This window comes from Varroa jacobsoni, unplaced genomic scaffold, assembly GCF_002532875.2.
Source record: "Varroa jacobsoni isolate VJ856 unplaced genomic scaffold, vjacob_1.0 scaffold_1142, whole genome shotgun sequence".
Taxonomy (NCBI): Eukaryota; Metazoa; Arthropoda; class Arachnida; order Mesostigmata; family Varroidae; genus Varroa; species Varroa jacobsoni.
Window position 1 is genome coordinate 198,502 of NW_019214044.1, and position 17,955 is coordinate 216,456.

Genomic DNA, 17,955 nt, shown 5'->3' on the forward strand with positions numbered 1-17,955 from the left:
GGGGTGGTGATGAGCAGCAGGAGAGAAACTTGTCAACGAAGACGACACGTTAACGCTGGCAGATCTACCTTAGCGTGTCTACGTTGAAAAAGGATATCACTTGATTATTTAATTTTTATTTTTATGAAATAAAGATCATATGACACATCAAATTATTGAGTAGAACATTACGCTTCCTGCCGCTTTCATTTCCGGCATTTTGTTCGCGAAGATCCGTGTCGATGTTGTCACGTTCAAAACTGCTATGTAACCTCTCAGTCTGTCCTCTTTGAGAGAATAATAGTTTGGCCTAACGATTGTATTCTAAAATTAGATAACCTGAGAAATATGTATGCTAAGCCTAAGTTTTAATACTTGTGTCATATTTAATTTTTTCTATTTCTACCTCTCATACCCTACTCCTAACGACTGAAAGCGTTATGATCATTAGCGTTATACGAATCGTCAAAGGATGTATTACCCTCGGTTTTTACGTTGAACAGTGTTGTCAAGTTCATTAAGTGCTTCGTGGAGTACCAGAGCTTCAGCAAAATACACTAAAAAAAATCCATGTAGTAATGATACTATGGCCAGTATCACCAGTCGTATCTTACTAATCGAAAAATTCCTAATGTCGCACCGATCTTCTTTCGTCTGTGTTGTCTTCTATTTTATGAGCTTATAATTCGTCACATTTACACTCGTCGCAGACCTGTCACCTCTCACCTGAGTAACTTCACATCGCGTTTTACTGCTACGGTGGAAGCAGTTGCCTGCTCAAGTTCATTGTACACTTAACGATTCATCGTTACTTTCGTATCTGACCGGTAGGTTAAGGCGAAACGTAGCCGTGCGATGGCGGCCGCAACTAGCAAAATTGCTTGGTATATGATATAAGTTATATATGCAGGTGCATATACATATTCGTGTTTGTTTCATGTAATTTTTTTTTATTACTATATGTAGGCCTATGGTGTGAAAGCGTGTCTTCTTTTATCATTCGATAGACATTTGAAAAGGCGACAACGCTAGAATTAAGCCAAACACCCTATCCCCTCCTATCGTTGAGTTAGTATGTCTGTGGCAAATAAATACATCCCAACGTGATACAATTGAAATCAGTTGTCGCCAATTTTTAATGAGTAATAGTAACTTGAGTAATCAATAGGCCTGGACTAGACATTCGGTTCCCTATGGCGTGCAGCCATCGTTCCTGCGACTTGATTTCAACAATCGGGAGTAGGAATTTTGTTACAGATAGTCCTCTATGCGTAGCATCTACTTCTCCTGTTCAGACTTCGGTTCGTGGGGGGCGGGCATTTTTTCCCAGGACGGTTCACAACCCCAGATTTCACGGGCATACTCGACGATCGTGCGGTCAGATGAAAATTTGCCTGACGAGGCGATGTTGTGCAGGGACATCTTGAGCCATTTCTCCTGGTCACGGTAGGTGGCGGACACGCGGTCTTGGCAGGCAACGTACGACTCATAATCCGCGAAGAGGAAGAACCTGTAACAAAGAGTGAGAAGCGCTTTAATCAGAGTGCATACAGGGGGTTACGTACATGTAGAGTGTCTGTTCAATGCAATTACAATTCTGACACAAAGCCATTTCTAAATAGACATACATGTCTGCGTATATTGTTTATTGAAAATATACTGGCTTTTAACATTGTATTAATGTTAAAAGCCAGGGTTCAGGTTTTTTTAATGACACGCTGAATACGTCACATATTGACATAATAAAGATCAAAACGTCACAAATTATCACTATAAATGTATTCTAACCTATCGTGGTTGAGAAGGACATTGCAGATGTCAGCAAACATATTTGGATCCGACGGCGAAAACAGCCCTCCCTGTATCTGATCAATGCACTGTTTGAGCTCAGGAATTCTATTGTAATAGTCCCAAGCGTTGTAACCCTTTTTCTTCAGAGCCTCGACTTCTTCAACGGTCATACCGAAAAGGAAAAAGTTATCTTCGCCCATTTCTTCCCGCATCTCCACATTGGCGCCATCCAGGGTTCCGATCGTCAGCGCACCGTTCAACTGGAACTTCATGTTGCCGGTTCCGGAAGCCTCTGTGCCAGCCGTGGAGATTTGCTCTGACAGGTCAGCAGCAGGCATAATGCGCTCAGCCAGCGTGACCCGATAATTTTCAAGGAAGATTACCTGTGTAGTAAAAATGATGTTATGAATGTTCACGCTGGCTTTAACCAAGTCGAACCATTAGGGCCTATTCGCCCTTTTTTTAGGAGGTCGTTTCGGAGGCCTATAGTAAATTAGTAACGAAGTTCGTTGCAACAAAATACAAATTTAATAAACAAAGATGCATCAAGAAGCTTCGTAACAGTTACTTAATATACATATCGGAAAATGGCGAGCTATAAAATGTAAGCACACATAAAGAGCTTTTGTAAATTTCTGACTTGCGAACCTTTAGTTTATCGCCGACAACGAGATCGTTGTTAATTACATTAGCTACGTGGCAGATCAGCTTGATGATTTGTTTCGCCATATGGTAACCAGGAGCCGCTTTGCCCCCGATCATAACGGTTCGAGGGACGAAATTGCCCGTCGGATTGGCCTTGATACGGTTGTACATGGTGATTACGTGCAGGGCGTTGAGAAGTTGACGCTTGTACTCATGGATACGCTTTACTTGTATATCGAAAATTGAGTTGATATTCACCTGGACGCCGGTAGCCACTTTGATGTAGTCAGCCAGTTTCATTTTATTCTCCTGCTTGACCTTGTAAAGTTCTTGGAGGAACACCTTGTCGTTGTCGAACTTCTTTAGCTCGGCCAGCTTCTCAAGGTGCACGATCCAGTCTTCACCAATTTTATCTGCAATCACTTCGGCGAGAGCTGGATTGCAAAGGACTAGCCACCGTCGGGGTGTGATTCCGTTCGTCTTGTTTTGGAAACGTTCAGGAAAAAGCTCGTAGAACTCACGGAAGACGTCGTCTTTGAGAATCTCGGAATGGATACGAGCTACTCCGTTGACGGCATGAGAGCCTACGATGGCAAGATGAGCCATATTGATGCGTTTTCCACCGTCCTCCTCAACGATGGACATGCGACGCATCTTGCCGAAGTCGCCAACATATTTCTTAGACACGAGTTCCATAAACTGCTGATTGATCTGATAGACGATCTCAAGGTGACGTGGCAGAATTGACTCGAGCATACTGACGGGCCAGCGTTCGAGGGCTTCTGGCAGCACTGTGTGATTTGTGTAAGCGCATGTCTTAATGCACAGTCGGAACGCCTCATCAAAGCTGAGGTTCTCGTGATCGATGAGGATGCGCATAAGTTCGGGAATGGCGAGGGCGGGATGAGTATCATTCAACTGAATCGCCACCTTATCGGCCAACTCGTGGAAGTGAGTCCGTGCCGCATGGGTACTACCGAACTGCGATGCCTTGTATCGACGCACGATGTCCTGCAATGTAGCCGCCACCATGAAATACTCCTGCTTCAGTCGCAGCTCCTTACCTTCAAAGAAATTGTCGTTGGGGTAGAGGACCCGGGAAATGTTCTCGGCCAGGTTGCGGTCTAGCACTGCCTGTATATAGTCGCCGGTGTTGAAACAGTGAAGTTTGAAATTCACAGGCGAACGAGCCGACCACAGTCGCATTGTGTTTACGACATTGTTCTTGAATCCAGGGATGGGATTGTCGTAGGCCATAGCAAGAATCACCTGGGTGTCTACCCACTTACGTTTGCCGTTGTCATCGATCACGCGCCCGTAAAAATGAATAGGAAGTTCGCACTCGGGTCGTGGAATTTCCCACGGATTACCGAACTTGAGCCAATCGTCGGGCTCCTCAACTTGTTGTTTGTCTCGGATTGCTTGTGTGAAGATTCCGTACTCGTACCTAAACATATAGTAGTGATACAAGATTAAAAAAGATTTAATGTAATAATAACAAATTAGCCGCTTCGAATGAATAGTAATGGCTCACACTGAATATGAAGACCTTGATTCCATACCATTAAAACTCGACGAAGAAAACGCGTTCGACAAACATTCGGTATATGAAGTACGTAATATATATATATATATATATATATATATATATATATATATATAATAGTTGTACGAACCACAAGCGTATTCGAATCATTAGCCCTTCTACAAGTATAACAGTCTCACACTGATAGATTTGGCTAAATAACTGCAAGCTTAATTCAACGGGAAATCTCATTTCATGCTAAGATTAGAATGCCATTAAAGCTTCTCAATACCTGATACCGTATCCATACGCAGCCAGACCTAGCGTGGCCATCGAATCAAGAAAACAGGCCGCAAGACGGCCAAGACCGCCGTTGCCGAGGCCAGCGTCCTGAAATGTCAACGACAATTTACGCAAATACTGTCCTTACTTGTCTTCGCCGAAATATAATCTGAAGTCATTCTAACTTCGATTGAGTAGATTATTGATGATTGACACATATATGCCTTAAGCTTCACGTTCGGTAGCATTCCACGACTCCCCCCCCCCCCCCCAGCGCAGAAGGAACTGTATCTTAACTCGGTGTTGAACTTAGCCAACCTGACGTGTCATCTATAAATACACGCTATTTGTTTTTTTCGCACCTAGAGGTATGTTTATTTTCTATCAGTCTTAGCTTACTTCTTCGAGCTCCTGGAGCTCCTCGATGTCAAGGCCGAGTTGGTAGAGAGCTTCGTCGCATGTGTTCTGGATGCCCAAATTTATCATCGTGTTGGAGAGGGTGCGACCTGACACCAAAAGATGCACGAAATCGAATTAGAATCAACATAATATCGCTCTCTCAATATCAGTCGCTCAGCACCTTAACATTGATCCGACGACATGCATAAAAAAATCTTGTGAAGATAATTTCGAGTAGATCTGGGTATATCGTTTCTGTGATTTTCATTAATAACTATATCTGACGCAGATGTTCTCTCTAATTGTTCAGTTAACTGCAACAGGTGCAACATAACTCTATTCTGGATGAATTTCTTTTTAGGGTCACCTATGAAAACATGGCGCAAAGAAAATTTTAGATTGATAAATAAATTAACTATTTCTCTACTCACCCATGTAGTACTCGAGGGAAAGGTAATAAACTCTCTTTGGGTCCTTCTCATAATAGTATTGCTGGGTTCGAATCCAACGGCTTACGAGGTGATCGCGAACAGTATGGGCCAAAGACTGATCAAATACGTAACAGTCCCATTTAGTGTGATTACTACAGACAATTATAATCTATAGATAACAGCAGGCTAGATGAAAACTTCTGGGTGGTTGTTTTGAGCAATCGGCCCGTTAAATTACGAATTTTTTGTACAGTAAACAAATCTAGGAAGTTAGCATTAGCGATATAAAAAGCTAGTCGAACCTGATAGTAATCGCGGGGAGTTGCGACGTTCCTGTCCTTAACCAGCGTGTAGTGCAGATGGCGGTTAAATGCATTTTTCATATTAACCACATTTTCCACCTGGAACAGATACGTATAAGGAATGGAAATACTAGCTTGATATGGGTGTACATGCACGAACCTTAAGGGTCCCGAGTTCGATACCCAGTTTGAGATCCAGTGATTTTTGCAAACGATTTGTTGACTCCTACAACTATCGTCCGGTTGCATTTGACCAACGTCAATATCATCAATTCTTATCTGTAATGCCAGCATTCTAGATAGATCTGCAATGACAGACCGGGAACACCATCGCCTAAATTGCTCACTCTTCTCTGAACTAGCGGCTTTTAAGTGGTGATCAAAAATCAAGTTCATTAACTAGAGAACCTACGATGTCAATGCGGAGACATCTGTGCAACTTTATCACGCACGATTTGTCTTTTCAAAAAGAGTAGGATTTCTTATCATCACTACCTTGGCAAGGCCAATTGTTGACTGCCCCATGTTTTTTAGCAGCCTTTGATTTTGTCAAACGTGTCATATACAACGATTACTGGCCGAAGCCATCGAAATATATCTATTTGTGTTCAATCTAAACGCGACATTTGTATAACTTGTTAGGGTCGACCTGATTTGATGTGACTTCAAGCACCCCCTCAAGCTTGCACTCACGCGCAAGGACGCTGCCGTATTGAGTTATCATAACATTTATCTTTGCAAAACTATTTTCTTCGTCCTATCGTACTTGTCATCCTTGGGTTGTTTCTGTTCGCTCTCGAAATTTCATTAATAACTTCCTTTGATGATATGGGAAAATAGCTCACCAATCGGGAGCTAGTCTCTACTTCAGGCGCGTTACGTGTGTCAGCTAACAGTTACACACGCGATGTCGCACGCACATATTACCGTTAGACAATAGACTAACTAAAGGTCACGATTCATTCTTCCGACTGGTCACGCTATCCCTAAGGGGAAATGAGTTTGGATCGGGCAGTTCTCTGCTGTTGATGACGATCTTGCGTATTTCAGATGTCTTCGCGCATCTAATAGCCACACCGATCTAAGAATGGGTTTGATTACGGCGGGAACTGAACGGCTTGCGTGCCAATTGTAGAGATGCTACACCTTGTAGTGTATTACATTTTGGTGTCCTTATAAGCAAGTCAACTCAAGCAAATGAAACGATAATTCAATAAGAGCTGCTTAAAATGGTAAGGTAAGAGTGGGCGTACCCACTATAGACTAGGGCATCTTAGACGAAATAGCTTACTTTGCGAAATTACTCACGATTCACGCTATAACACTATTCGTACGCGTAAAGATCGCAAGTCTTGCTGAGACTGTTGCTAAAAAATCGTTTTTTAATCTCGTTAATCGTTTAAGAAAGATTCAATGTTGTCAACATTTCCATCAATTTAAAGAATATCATTTGTTTAATGTTAGACTAGGAAAGATTGTATCATATAGTATTTTCCGCTGATTGTATCCGTTTTTTGTAAACATTCGAAAAAAAAATCTACTTGCTGTTGTATCTGATTGCAGACTATATGAGATGACCAAACTAGCGCCCTTGTTGTCGTCGTCTGCGCATCGTTTGACGATTCCACGAACAGCAGACGAAAAAAAAAAGTAGCAAAAAAATCTTCTTCACTGCTATGGTCTGGATGCACGCTTACAATGTATCAAGCTTAATAATAGAGACAAAGCTGAACGCGGAACTGTAACTAAGCGTTTCCCATAGTTCTTGACAATACTCAATCGAACGGTTAGCTTAGCTGACTATTTTTTTATACAATTTTTATATGGCGGCAGTGGTTGCATCAACAGCAATAGCGTTCTTATTCATTGTTTAGTAGACGAGTAAAATACGTGACGGCATATAAGCTCCCCTTCTTTTGAGTATAGACTTCCCTATACCATACCTATCGTGGCTATAACAGGTGAACAGCTGTTAAAGGAAGGCTCCTATTTGGGCCAGAGGCAAATCAACAACTAATGGAATGCTTATCAGAGAAAATCTTACATAATCCCTTTTTAGTGGGCAGCATCAATGCAGATCATTTTATTGGATTGAATACGTGGCTGGGCGTAAAGTTAAGTGATTGTTACAATGCGGCTCAACAAAGATGATAAACTATCGCCACACACAGAGTGAACTAAATTTTGCCTATTGTCTATCTATAGGTTCTTATGGCCGAGCTCCAACTTTGGGGCAAGGTAGTCCTTCTTCTTGCATTTACGAGCTTGAAAGGCGTTCTTTAGCTTACATATATATATATATATAACGTATCCGCCCTGTCCACATTGAAAGTGTGCGACATCTTTTGAATAGGTAAGCCCTAGCCACATGCGTATATTGTATGTAATAGGTTTATTACTACACCCTCCCGTCCTTTAATTATAACCGATATGACAGATAATAACAAAACGGACGAAATAAGCTGTCATTTCGAGTTTGTCGTTTGTGGATTTGATCGTCGTTATCCAACAGCCACATCGCGCGCGGTCATCAGTGACAAATAAATAATTTTGTACATAGACGTTGCTATGTACGTTAAGACGACCCGTGACGTTTTTTTTACGTGTCAACGATACCTCTATGGAAAACATGCGTAGTATACGCTTGATGGAATTGAACTCGTTTATTTAGCATACCTCTATGGGTGTTTATGTATTCGAAGCTGGCGTAGTTGCTAAAATATCCTTCATAAGATATTATTATTAAGGTATTAAATAAGTTTGATTTTATCTAAGCCGCAAAAAATGTAGGTAGCTTATGCTTACAAGCCTATAGCATTAGGTGATGGCAAATGCGAAAGAATCGCGAAAAACAGCATAAGCAACATAAGCTTCGTAGATAAAAAAACAAGAAAAAAAGAGCAAGCAAAAAAGAAGGTGTCTCTGAAATATATGTCAAGGTTAGCTGTACATTTAGAGCTGGAGACCAGCCAGCTTTTACATGGTCGACCATCCGGAAGCGAGCGTTCGCGTTGATTAATTTGCGGTTGCATTGATGATTACTGAATTTTAATCAGGACAAAGGCTGACCAGGACATTTACGAATGCATCTCACACAATTTCCTGCCGTTCAACATTAAATAACCCCTTATAATGTTCTAATAATTTCGAAAAATGTCAACAGTTCAATGCGTGGAGACGAATAGAAATATATGATAAATACTCGGGAAGTTGGAAAAGCAGCGCCCCATTTCGAGCTTCCATAGAATCTGTATGGAAAAGATGAGTTGCGCGAGTTAATAAATAGCGAAACGTCCACCGTTAAGATAGTAGGAACAAAAAAAAAAATCATCTTATTTTTTTGTACGCATTGGGATTAGGAATCCGATACTATGCTTCAAAATGTTATTTTACCTTAACATCCTTTAATTGTGTCGGACGAAAACATTACACCTTTGTCAAGTTTGGTGATAGTACAAAAGCGTAGACGGAACTTCCGTCATGGATAATATGTCAACGCACCATACAAAAGCTGCATTTAGATATTTACCAGGTTCAGGATATATCGTGCTTAGGTCAGAGTTTTATATTAAACTGGCTAGGACTTACAGTAGTATGATATTATTAGATTGGCTTTCCTCTAGTTAAGCGCAAATACACTTAAAATAGATTAATCCATATTTCGTTAGACAAGAGCTTATAAAAACTAACTACATCTCGCATATCGTAGCATCGATGACGGTTGTCAAGTACGGCGTACGGCAACAAACAAAAAAAAACGGAAAAACCATTGAATATGTACAGTGCTGCGTCCGCTAAGTAAAAAGGTCTCTTCCGAGTCAATTTGCCCAATCGGTTATAATAGGCAGTAATAGACAAAAATGAGGGTCATCGTGGTTGTCTACAAAAGGATTCCGTTTAATTATACATCGACCCTCGAGAAAGCTTAGCAGATTAAGGTGGCATCACGGTAGAACAGAAACATCAAATGTACACACGTAAAATTAAGTTCAGAAACCACGCATGGTCGAACTTCAAAATCAAGGCACGAAGTGTTCGTAGCGTGTACTCGTTTGAACACGTATGTATAACGTAATCCGTGTTCATGTCCCGGAAAGATGCTACAATGGACTCGATTTGCCCGGCTGAAAACGCCATGACATCACATTGGCAAATGTTACACACAAAAAAAGTAACACAAATCTTTTTCACGGATGGTTTATCATAAAAAAAAAAAAGCAATAACCAGATTAAGACGCACGTAGGCTTGCGTGCTCGCATCGCATATTGCGAATCTGTAGTGACTACTATAGACCAGCACGTTGCAGTCATAGCGCAATCTTGACCTGATGGCCGGCTGGTCCCGACTACGCCTGACCCTGTTACACAGTGGCCTTTACATCCAGTCTACATATACTGGTAGCGCAATAGATAAGCACACTAAAGAGTACGAAAATTGTCCGAAAGCGGATATTTTTGTTGGTGCAATATATTTCTTAGCTATCGTTGTTTCTACGTTCGATTTTTACTAACACAACTCTCAGCACTGACTGGTAATGCGACACGTCTATAGCCACAGATGATGTTCGCGTGGTCGCGGCATATACACGATCGCGAATTACCGATTATTTCGCGCACCCATCATCTATCTTTCATTTGTTTTCGCGTCAAATATTCTGCACGTACCTGGGCGATCCCTCGAACGGAGATCTGTCGGCGCTTTTCAGCATCGGTTAGAGGAGTCGCCATGTCGTCTTCTTCAATATCTGAGTCCGTTGTCGTGTAGTAATCAAGTTCTTCGTGATTAGAACGCACTAGGTACCGTCTAACTATTAGAGAGAGGTGCTGTAGAGTGTTGTTACTGCGCTATCGACGACACTGAATCGCTTGATGCTGCAAGGACGGCGCCAGTTGTCTAGTGTCTCTTGATGGGTCAAACCCTTGTTTTTTAGTTACCTTGTCGGCCTTAAGGTTGTTGTGTCATTCGTTTGGCCGAGCGGACAAAACACTCAGGTAGGAGGAAAAGAGAAAGATAAAAGACAGAAAGGGAAGCAATGCACAATTGTCCAGCTATATAACGATATCACACACTACGAGTTGCACGTTGCCGGTCCAGCTATTGAGTTTTAGCCAGACTGGTCTATGATGAGTTGCAAAGCCTCAGAGCTAACCGAGTTGGCAAGTGCATCCGCAATCGTCGCCTGCTGATGACTCGGTAGGAGTAAGACGATCGCGTAACTCAACAGCGCAGTGAGATAACTACCGCAGAGAGCCAGCCGTGCGACTGCTGCGTTGTTATGTTGCTCGGAATACTGCACACCGGCAGTTGAGTCCGCCCTCTGCAACTGCTGCCAGGTCTACCGGTTAACTCCAGCTCTTCTTTGGCACACGCATGCACACACATATACACACCCACAAGGAAAGACAATATGAGGACACAAAATGAGAGCGAAACACAATAAATAGGTGATAGGCAACAGTGGTGATAGCAGCGGAACGTTGCGTACCCTCTTTGCGGTGGCCTTCAGAGGTGACCGGGAAAGGGATCCTCAATGAGAGAGACGTCAAGCCTGGTGCGCCTTGTTTACGAGGGTAAGGGCGACGCACGTAGGCCCAAACGGTCAAATCACAATCTTACGTCATCAGTATGACCACAGCCGGCGTGCGCACACCTGTGATCAACGAATTCACATCGACGCCATCACTTCCCATTTGTTTCCATTTCTACCAAAGCTACCATCGGTAGACGTTTGATCCTTCTTGTAAGGCCGCCGGTGGTGCTGCGAACGAGAACCAGCACCGTAATATCGCAATAGACTGTAGCTATGCAAAGACAAGCCAGTGGACAAGCAGAGAAAACGAATCGAAGAGAGCCTCGACTGGCCAGCTGCTCGGCTGACTTAGTCCATGGCTGTGACAATAACTATTGCTTGGAAGCTAGATGCGCGCTGCAAGCAACGACGAGCTAGACTATTACAGTGAACATCGACACAGCGTCGTAGACGGACCGCGTGCGTGCGTCCGTCCGCTAAAAGCGCGCGTACAAGTATATATAGAAAGCACAAGACATGGCGACCACCGTAATAACTGCCCATCCCAACAGATGTCACAGTTAAATACACTAGATATGGTGCGCGAATGTGACATGACAAACATAAGAAAAAAAGGAAAGGATGACTGTGAATGACTAAATAACAAGCACAAGATCCATCAAAAAAACGTTGCGCACCCGGCGAGGAATGGAAGCCAACTCAAAAAGGAAATAAGGCTGGTCAAAGAACGTCATGCAACGATAATAGCCATGATAGTTGCATGATTCTTCAATATTTCTACAAGTAATGTCCTGCTCATTTCGATTGCTTGTGCCTATAAGCAGCTATTAGCGTAGTTACTGACTCTAGATCTACCAGAGTAAATCGCCAGGACAATTATTTATGTTTAGTATCTCTTTTGTTGGCGGAGAAGGTAGCGGAACCTTTTTGCACGCAAATGATCGTAAATATGAGTCCAATACATTAGAAATTGCGTACAGCTATAAACAAAACCAACGTTTTGTTTATAGCTGGAAAACGTAAAAGACATTTATTTTAATCTGTACTACTATAAAACATCAGAAAAATACAGAGGTGATCCTATTCTACAGCTTCTTCCAATGGTACCACTAATTGCCAAGTCATATTATGAGATGCTACTTTTACACATCTGAAGTTTACTCCTAAGCCTGTCATTGTTTCTACTCTTCCACCAACTGGACAACTCGATTTAACTTAAATGGAGACGAGGTTTTTTCAAAGGTTTCATAACAGCATCTTTCCCAGCGTTAACATCAACGGCGTCATACATTTTTTACTAACGTTACTGTGTATGTTATATATATATATATATATATATATATATATATGTACATATATATATATATACGAGTGCAGAAGCTCAAAAACAGCGGGCCCCCACTTCTGCGCTCCACCATGCAATAAGTAAAATAACAAATTAACCGCTTGATTCAATTTAAACATTGGCCAACATTTAATTACGGTTTTCCGTATTTTTTCATTTTATCGTATGATGCGTAGGTCACCACAAATGAGATGCAACACCGATTTCATCGAATTGGGAAAGTTAATGGTTGTGTGGCACTTAGTCTGCCCGCGACCATTTTGCCAAGCGGCCCTCATGGTAAATTCGAATGCATAGGTGCACCTTCTATGCAAAAACAGAGGCTGATTTCGTTGCACGAATTTTGTAGGCAGAGAAAAGCTAATCCTGAAAAAGTGTAAACAAATTGTTTTCAAGTTATAAACACCTGAATGGACCAATGAATGGGGACAAAACTTGGGGGGCAAGATAATGGATTTTTAGTCAATCGAATAAGTGGTGCACTCAAAGGCATTTTCCAGAAAAAACACTGTTTAGTTTACCTGTTTTTACGAATGCACAATAAGGCCCGCATAAAGAACAGTAGCCATTTGGGCAATACGGACTATCTGCTCTTGGTTATGATTACGTACATTGAATGATTATAATTTTAACCTAGTTGTTGCTTATTATATATTTACTGTACAAGCAATTAAGACTTTCTTTTGACTAAATATTATTTGACTAAATATAGTCCCTATATCTCTGACATCTTGTGAATTTTTTGTTCACATTTATTTATACAGAATTCTGGCCTTATCAGGATAGATCCATAGATAATGTGTTACAAAGTATCACAATATACCTGAAGTATTTCCAGGTCTCTATTAAATACCCAAACATAATAAGCTCTCGATTAACAGAGGCTGGCACATTTCCTACGGGTACACTAGTTTGAAGTTACGGAGCCAGAATTATACAAGGGCAAACAAAAGAAAATAGGTGGTTTATTAATTTCGATGAATAGTAATCATGTTTGTAGTTTAATATATTTTAGCTAGCTAATAATTTAGAAGAACGTCCATTTTAGACTTTACGGCCAGCATATAGTTTGAATAAAACTTACAGAGGAAAACCCAGTTGCATCAAAGGGTTGCATACCTATTCATCTTGTATAGCTTCTCTGTTTCATTCAGTGTGAATTGGGTGCCTGAACTAATGTCCTAACAACACGACCTAACTGTGCGGAGGGCAAAGGTGAGCCACACATTAAAGCAGTAGCATTACGGCACTGATATGCTGATGTTTTTTTATTCATACGGCCAGTATTGTCGGAAGTTTATTTTTCTCTGCTAAAGATTTTATGCCAGTATGTAAACAAACGATGACGCTATATCTAAGAATGCGCGTATTTATTAGATGTGTAAAAACGAAATACGCGATGAACGTAGTGATCGCATCTTTTTTATCTATTTATTTATATTATTTATCTAGTTAATGCGCCTACTCATACGCCCATCTCACTCACGGATGGGTGTTATGTTTTTGTTCGGCTACGTTGCGTCTATTGTGTATCGTCTTGATGATACGCATTGAGGCGTTGGACGTCGATTGAGTAGGTTTGCGCCTACCCAATCTATATGAATACATTAGAAAAATTAGACTTTTTTTTTTTTTTATTTATGAGACTTATTTATGAGAAAAATGTCACCTTTTATTGCACTTTATAATTTCTTTAATACAAATAAACGTGTACTTTGATTTAAAAAGCAACTAAATCATTTTTAAAAAAAAGTGTTCAACTTTAACTAAAAGTATGTTGCTCAGCAAGGCCTCTTCTAGTTTTCAACCAATATTTGATGATAGATTTAAACTCTAGGAAATATATATACATTCTTGTTTCAGTTTTTGCGAGGCAGTAATAATGTTAAGCAAGAATATTATAATATTATGTACAAAAATATTCTTGTCATATATACCCTCGAAGACGCTAGTTTAAATTTAAACTTTTGTTTAGTCTCTGAGGACACTGCGTCACGTTTTAGATAATCTGTATAGTCGTCATTCTGCATGATGACTTTCCTTTTTTCCTAAATACTTCTAGTTTACATTGGTTGTATGCGCATATGAGAAACTGGCGTGAAAACCGACAAACGAGACCTGCCGGCCGCTTCCATTGCCTACCTAATTTTTTCGATCGAATCCCACCGAGTTCGCCTTCTGTGTCCTCTTCAGCAAACACAGTAGCGCTCTATACCCTCCTACTTCGAGGACGCTGCTGACGATGCCGCTAGCCTCCTCATCTGCTCAGGACACTTTCCGCTCCCCATCTATTGAATCTGCCGTGTGAGGCGCTCCTCTCTCAACATCCAATGCTCTGACACCTCCCAGATAAGCGTCCTTTCCCCCTAATCGCGCACGGCGCCTTCTTTAGACGACTCCTCAAACCATAACACTCGCCCAGCCAGCTAGACATCCTTTCATTCGCTGCTACCGTGTCGGCCGTCAATATCCTGACGCCCTTCTCGGGATATCTACAAGTTATTCTTACAGCTGACCCTGTATAGACTCAGCTGACCCGGCCTTTGTCTCATGCCGGATTGTTGTTGACGTTAAAAGGGAAAGTTCGTGCTGTTCGTCATTTTTTGTCTTTTTCTACCGCTACTCGGTATTTAACATGTGCGATAAAGAAATGGGGCTTGTTCAACCGATTGTGGTATTTGCGATGATACAGGCAGTTTCGGTTGGATGTTGGGCCTTGCCAACACCCACCATTTTGAATAAACAGCAATTATCGCCACATCTGCAGCCACAGATGTCGATGTCAAAAGCTATCTCCCGGATCTCAACAGCAGACGCTGAGTCCCAGGAAGTGGCGTCGCTGCTTCGTCCAGTGGATCCATCGGAACCCGACGCTCTACTGAAGTTCGTCGTTTTTGAGCTGGAACGATCAAAACGTGACGCGGGAACGCTGGCGGCGTGTGAGGGTATCGAGGTAGCGCGAATTGTCAGTCGGCCAAGAACCGTTGAAAACGGGGTGCGGTACACGATCGAACTGAAAGTTAAGCCGGTACATATCGTCACAGACAAGTGTAATAATAACGCTGTAAAGGACCTCATTCCAAGCACGCTCGAGGAGTGTCAACTTGAGGTAAGCGCTGTAGAGTACAATTTTTATTTTCTTTCTTCCATTTCAACAAATATGCTTTACAAATGTAGCGCAGTTCTTGTTTACGAAACTTCAAAAGTGAAATTTAAAAAAATCATTTAAAAAAAGAGCAAAAATACATTCTGCTGCAAAAGTAGGTTGCTTCAACTGATGTTTGAGCCACATTTTTACTAATATTACTAATATGGCCATAAGATTTTGAGATGATATCCAGAGGTGACCTACCGCAAAATTCATATATATATATATATGTATATATTACGTTTGATATTCTTTTAGGTATGGGAGGGCATGGAGCCCGCTGGAGAAATGCATCCAATGGCTATGCTCAAATCAACATGTAAACTTCAGAAGGACTAAAATCCCATGATGAGAAGGTCGTTGTGACAACACGAACTTTTTTTTTGTTCTAAGCCTCTATTGAAGCCTCGGAGCGAGGTCCGCAGTTAAGAACATTTACATGAAAACCGACAGGAGAAGGAGAAAATGAAAACGGTGAGGCATATGAAAAAACAAATGGATGCCCTAGGGGCGAGGAGCTTAAAAACGAAGGTATTACTGGAGATGTATTAAGGTTAACTAATTTTCGATATCGTTACAAATATATAATACATAAACACGGTCTTGCACGGTTGTCGAATAGGACACAAAAAACAATCATATGTAAAAAAAGCTGATCAAGAGTGCGTACCTGCGTTTTTCACTGGGCATTTCGCTGCGGTAACGAATGGATGGACTATTGACTGCCAACAACACGAACGACGAAAGGTGGCAAAATAAGTGTTATATGTTAATCACACAAATTAAAATAAGAAGTCCGAACTGTAGGATTTCAAATTAATTAATTAATTAATTAATTAATTGAACAAATAGACAAAGGCAGACGAAACGCAAATGTAACTTACAAGCTAAACGCTAAGAGTAACACTAACTTGTTTTTAAAGGATACCAGTATCTGAATGATTTTCACTGCTTACACTGAAATTTCCACGTATCTAGTGTTGACTGGAGAATCGCCTAGCAGAGAAAAGGATCTAGCCGATTCGCTATTGGGGGTCTAGGGTCAATTGAGAAATATAAATAGCACAAGTTTATATCCACCCAGCCATATTGTGGGTCTTAAATGCATTCGTTATCTATGATAGTAGATGACAATATTCCGTAGATTAAGGCTGAACAAGAACTCACATTAGTTTACATATATTACCTCTTATTTCTTTCCGAAACCTGTTGATAAGCTTTGCGCATTTCCATGGGTTTATATGATTCAATTAGATGGTGGCTAATGAAAATTCTCAGGTTACATTTAACCTGAAATGAAAATGATTTTGAAAATTAAAATGAAAATCTAAAATGAGCAAGGGGTCCCGATAACATTATTTTTACATTTCCTCGACGATGGCGACATAGTGGTAAGTTTCGGCGAAATGGATGGAGGGGGGTTCAACCTCTGCTTAGTCGAAACCTTTTTACGTAGAGAAAGTTAGATAGAACTAAAAAGGTCTCTAGTAAGTTCGAACCTTGTAACTTTTCTAACGTGACGGAACGAAACGTATACATTCAAATTATTTATGAATTTTCTTCAGGAGCAAGCAAAAGCTGCTCATTGACAGAATTACCATGAAAGTGAAGGTCGTTTGTGATCTAAACATCATGCACGCTATGTAGAAGAGTAATAGAAAGAGGAAAATAACTGGGAGTAGGCTCATCTAAAAGTTGTACGTTGAATTTATTGGTAATCAAATCGTATAAACAATGCCCTTGGCGAACGGCAAAAAAATAAAGCCAGCCATCTAACGGGAGCAAATTGATATGGGGAAGTGAAGACACATTTTGAGGTATCGGACGTGATCGTACTACCGACCGAAACTGAATGGTAACCGCTTAGTAATCTACGATTTCGAATACTTAACGTGAACAAACAACTAGGCCAAAAACAGATAGCCATATTTACTAATATTGTATTATAGGTATGGCCAAATTAAAGTACGTAAGTAGAAACCGTATCCACGTATTTAGGGAAGACCAGCTTATTTGATTCTTACATCCGTATGATAATATTGGTATGTGTAATTATATGCATGAGAACAGTCCTGCATGGATTTTCGTAAATAACTTTTTACTCTCGTTTTCCTAATTACTATAATTATTTCAAATAAATAAATAAACGTAGCTGATTTTATAGGCTTTCGTGTGAAGTTATAATGGATAATATCATATACCTTTAGAACTGCTAAAAAGTATTTAATGTAAAAGTATATTTTAAATAGAAATAGATATTGATTGAATAAAATTCTATATATATATATATACAATATAATTCATATTCACGAGAGATGCTACAAAGTCAAATAAAGTTGTGAACGAACAACTAATTATCTATCAACTACAGTATTATTATTATTATTATTATATCTATATAAACCGTCCTAATCAATACGTTTTCTGCTTTACTATACTATTGTCAGCTCGGATTGGAAATAAATTCAAAAAAAATACTTGAACGCGTGATTAAATAAAATGCTGATACTTCTTAAGCCAATAGGGTTTATTGATTTGTTCTGACTCATCATCATTGCACAATGTTGTAGCTGCGAA

General features: G+C 40.6%; 2 protein-coding genes across 2 annotated transcripts; one reads left to right on the top strand and one right to left on the bottom strand.

Annotated features, from left to right (window-relative positions):
- Positions 1 to 100: 100 nt before the first annotated feature.
- On the bottom strand, positions 101 to 10,237 carry Glyp (glycogen phosphorylase). The gene is made up of 8 exons (XM_022844974.2): positions 10,020 to 10,237; positions 5,355 to 5,453; positions 5,053 to 5,167; positions 4,622 to 4,728; positions 4,233 to 4,330; positions 2,419 to 3,862; positions 1,768 to 2,153; positions 101 to 1,489 (listed from the first exon to the last, which is right to left on the bottom strand). Exons 1-8 carry the CDS (start codon positions 10,080 to 10,082, stop codon positions 1,258 to 1,260), a joined length of 2,544 nt encoding a protein of 847 aa, XP_022700709.1. The 5' UTR covers positions 10,083 to 10,237; the 3' UTR covers positions 101 to 1,257.
- Positions 10,238 to 10,869: 632 nt separating this feature from the next.
- LOC111267032 (uncharacterized) lies at positions 10,870 to 17,899 on the top strand. Its single transcript, XM_022844980.2, has 3 exons — positions 10,870 to 11,668; positions 12,407 to 15,339; positions 15,637 to 17,899. Exons 2-3 carry the CDS (start codon positions 14,866 to 14,868, stop codon positions 15,715 to 15,717), a joined length of 555 nt encoding a protein of 184 aa, XP_022700715.1. The 5' UTR covers positions 10,870 to 11,668; positions 12,407 to 14,865; the 3' UTR covers positions 15,718 to 17,899.
- The last annotated feature ends 56 nt before the right edge of the window (positions 17,900 to 17,955 follow it).